The 1,396-nt window shown below is 57.2% G+C and overlaps 1 protein-coding gene across 1 annotated transcript in view; it reads left to right on the top strand.

The window, feature by feature from the left end:
• The window catches only part of CRHR2 (corticotropin releasing hormone receptor 2), a 22,505-nt gene extending 21,338 nt beyond the window's left edge, over positions 1-1,167 (top strand). Inside the window, exons 7-8 of the mRNA XM_012555854.1 lie at positions 641-713; positions 1,102-1,167. Of these exons, the coding sequence (XP_012411308.1) occupies positions 641-713; positions 1,102-1,167 (139 nt within the window). The remainder of the gene's footprint in view (positions 1-640; positions 714-1,101) is intronic.
• The last annotated feature ends 229 nt before the right edge of the window (positions 1,168-1,396 follow it).

Genomic DNA, 1,396 nt, shown 5'->3' with positions numbered 1-1,396 from the left:
GACAGAGCCAGCCTGGCTCCTGGCCCAGCCCTTCCCTCTGGACCTGAAGCTCCCCCACCCACCAGCATCCCCAGAGAATAAACCAAGCCTTTGGCAGCCAGTGAGGAGAGCCAGTCAGTGGGCTCCCTTTGTCAGGTGAAAGAGGCTCAGCTCAGAGAAAGGCCGGCTTCCGGGCGGGAAGGCTCCCGCCTCCACATCTGCTAGCTTTGTGCTGCGTGAGTGCCCTGGCACACGGAGCGGCGGGTTCCAGGCAACACAGGGACAGGTGGTACAGGGCAGTCAGGCTGTGGGCCAGTGAGGGAGTGGTCTCTCCCTGCATTCGCATGCCTCCCACGTGCCCAGCCCCATGCCCAACAGTCTGGATGGCATGGAGGCCCAATAGGAGGAGGCGACCCAGGGCCTGCCCTCAGGGAGGCCCAAGCTGGTGGGGAGACCAGACCCACCATACAGGGCAAAAGACAACCCATTGGGAGCTAGTGTGGTCCAGGGGGCTGGGGCTGTCCACGAAGGCGGTTTGGAAAGGGGCGGACCTAGAGATTGAGTCTCAGGAAAGATCAAGCCAGAGGACCCTGGGCCCGGGTCTGGGGTGGTACCCAGGCTCCACTCAGCAGGGCCGTCCTTAGCCACACTGTCTTTGCAGGTGCTGGTTTGGCAAGGAGCCTGGCTACCTGGTGGACTACATCTACCAAGGCCCCATCATCCTTGTGCTCCTGGTAGGTCTACAGGGGGTGCTGGGATAAGGTTGGGGCAGGGTGGGGGGACAGTAGAGGGCTCATCCAGGCAAGAGACTTTGGGGGATATTGTGGCCTGGCACAGCCCTCAGCACACACTCAGGTACACTGCCTCCATACACCATACGCACCACCCTACTTTCTGCTCTGCTCCCGACACTCCCTTCCCCATGTCTGTGCCTGGGTGCAGCCCCCTCCCTGCTCTGGGCCTCAGGTGCTTCCTCTGGCCCTAGAAGGGGTCTAACTGGTGGATTTCTAGTGCCCTCCCAGATCAAACATCCCCTTGCTAGTACAGTGCTGAGAATGCCAGGTGACAAGAGAAGGGTGTGTGGGCTTCTTTTCAGTCCAGCCCAACACCCCCCTCCCCTAGCAACCCTTCTCAGGGGCCCAGCCCACTGCCCCCAGCCTGGAGCACAGATACCAGAATGAAGCATAATGAGGGAATTGTTCCCTATCCAACTCCCTGCCCTGTGCCAAATGTATTCCCATCTAAGGTATGATTGCTACCACGTCTTTAATCTACAGAGGAGCTCTAATTAAGATAGAGTTTATGTAGAAGCTGCATTCTGCAAAAACGAACCCATTATATATTATACACTTAAAAAAAAGACGTACAAAAAAGCTCCGTAAGAAATTGGTATTTGCGTAAGACTTATTTCAGGATC

The sequence above is a fragment of the Trichechus manatus genome, unplaced genomic scaffold (assembly GCF_000243295.1).
Source record: "Trichechus manatus latirostris isolate Lorelei unplaced genomic scaffold, TriManLat1.0 scaffold00050, whole genome shotgun sequence".
Lineage (NCBI taxonomy): Eukaryota > Metazoa > Chordata > Mammalia > Sirenia > Trichechidae > Trichechus > Trichechus manatus.
The sequence above is the reverse complement of the archived record's forward strand: the minus strand, read 5'-3'. Positions and strand labels throughout refer to the sequence as shown.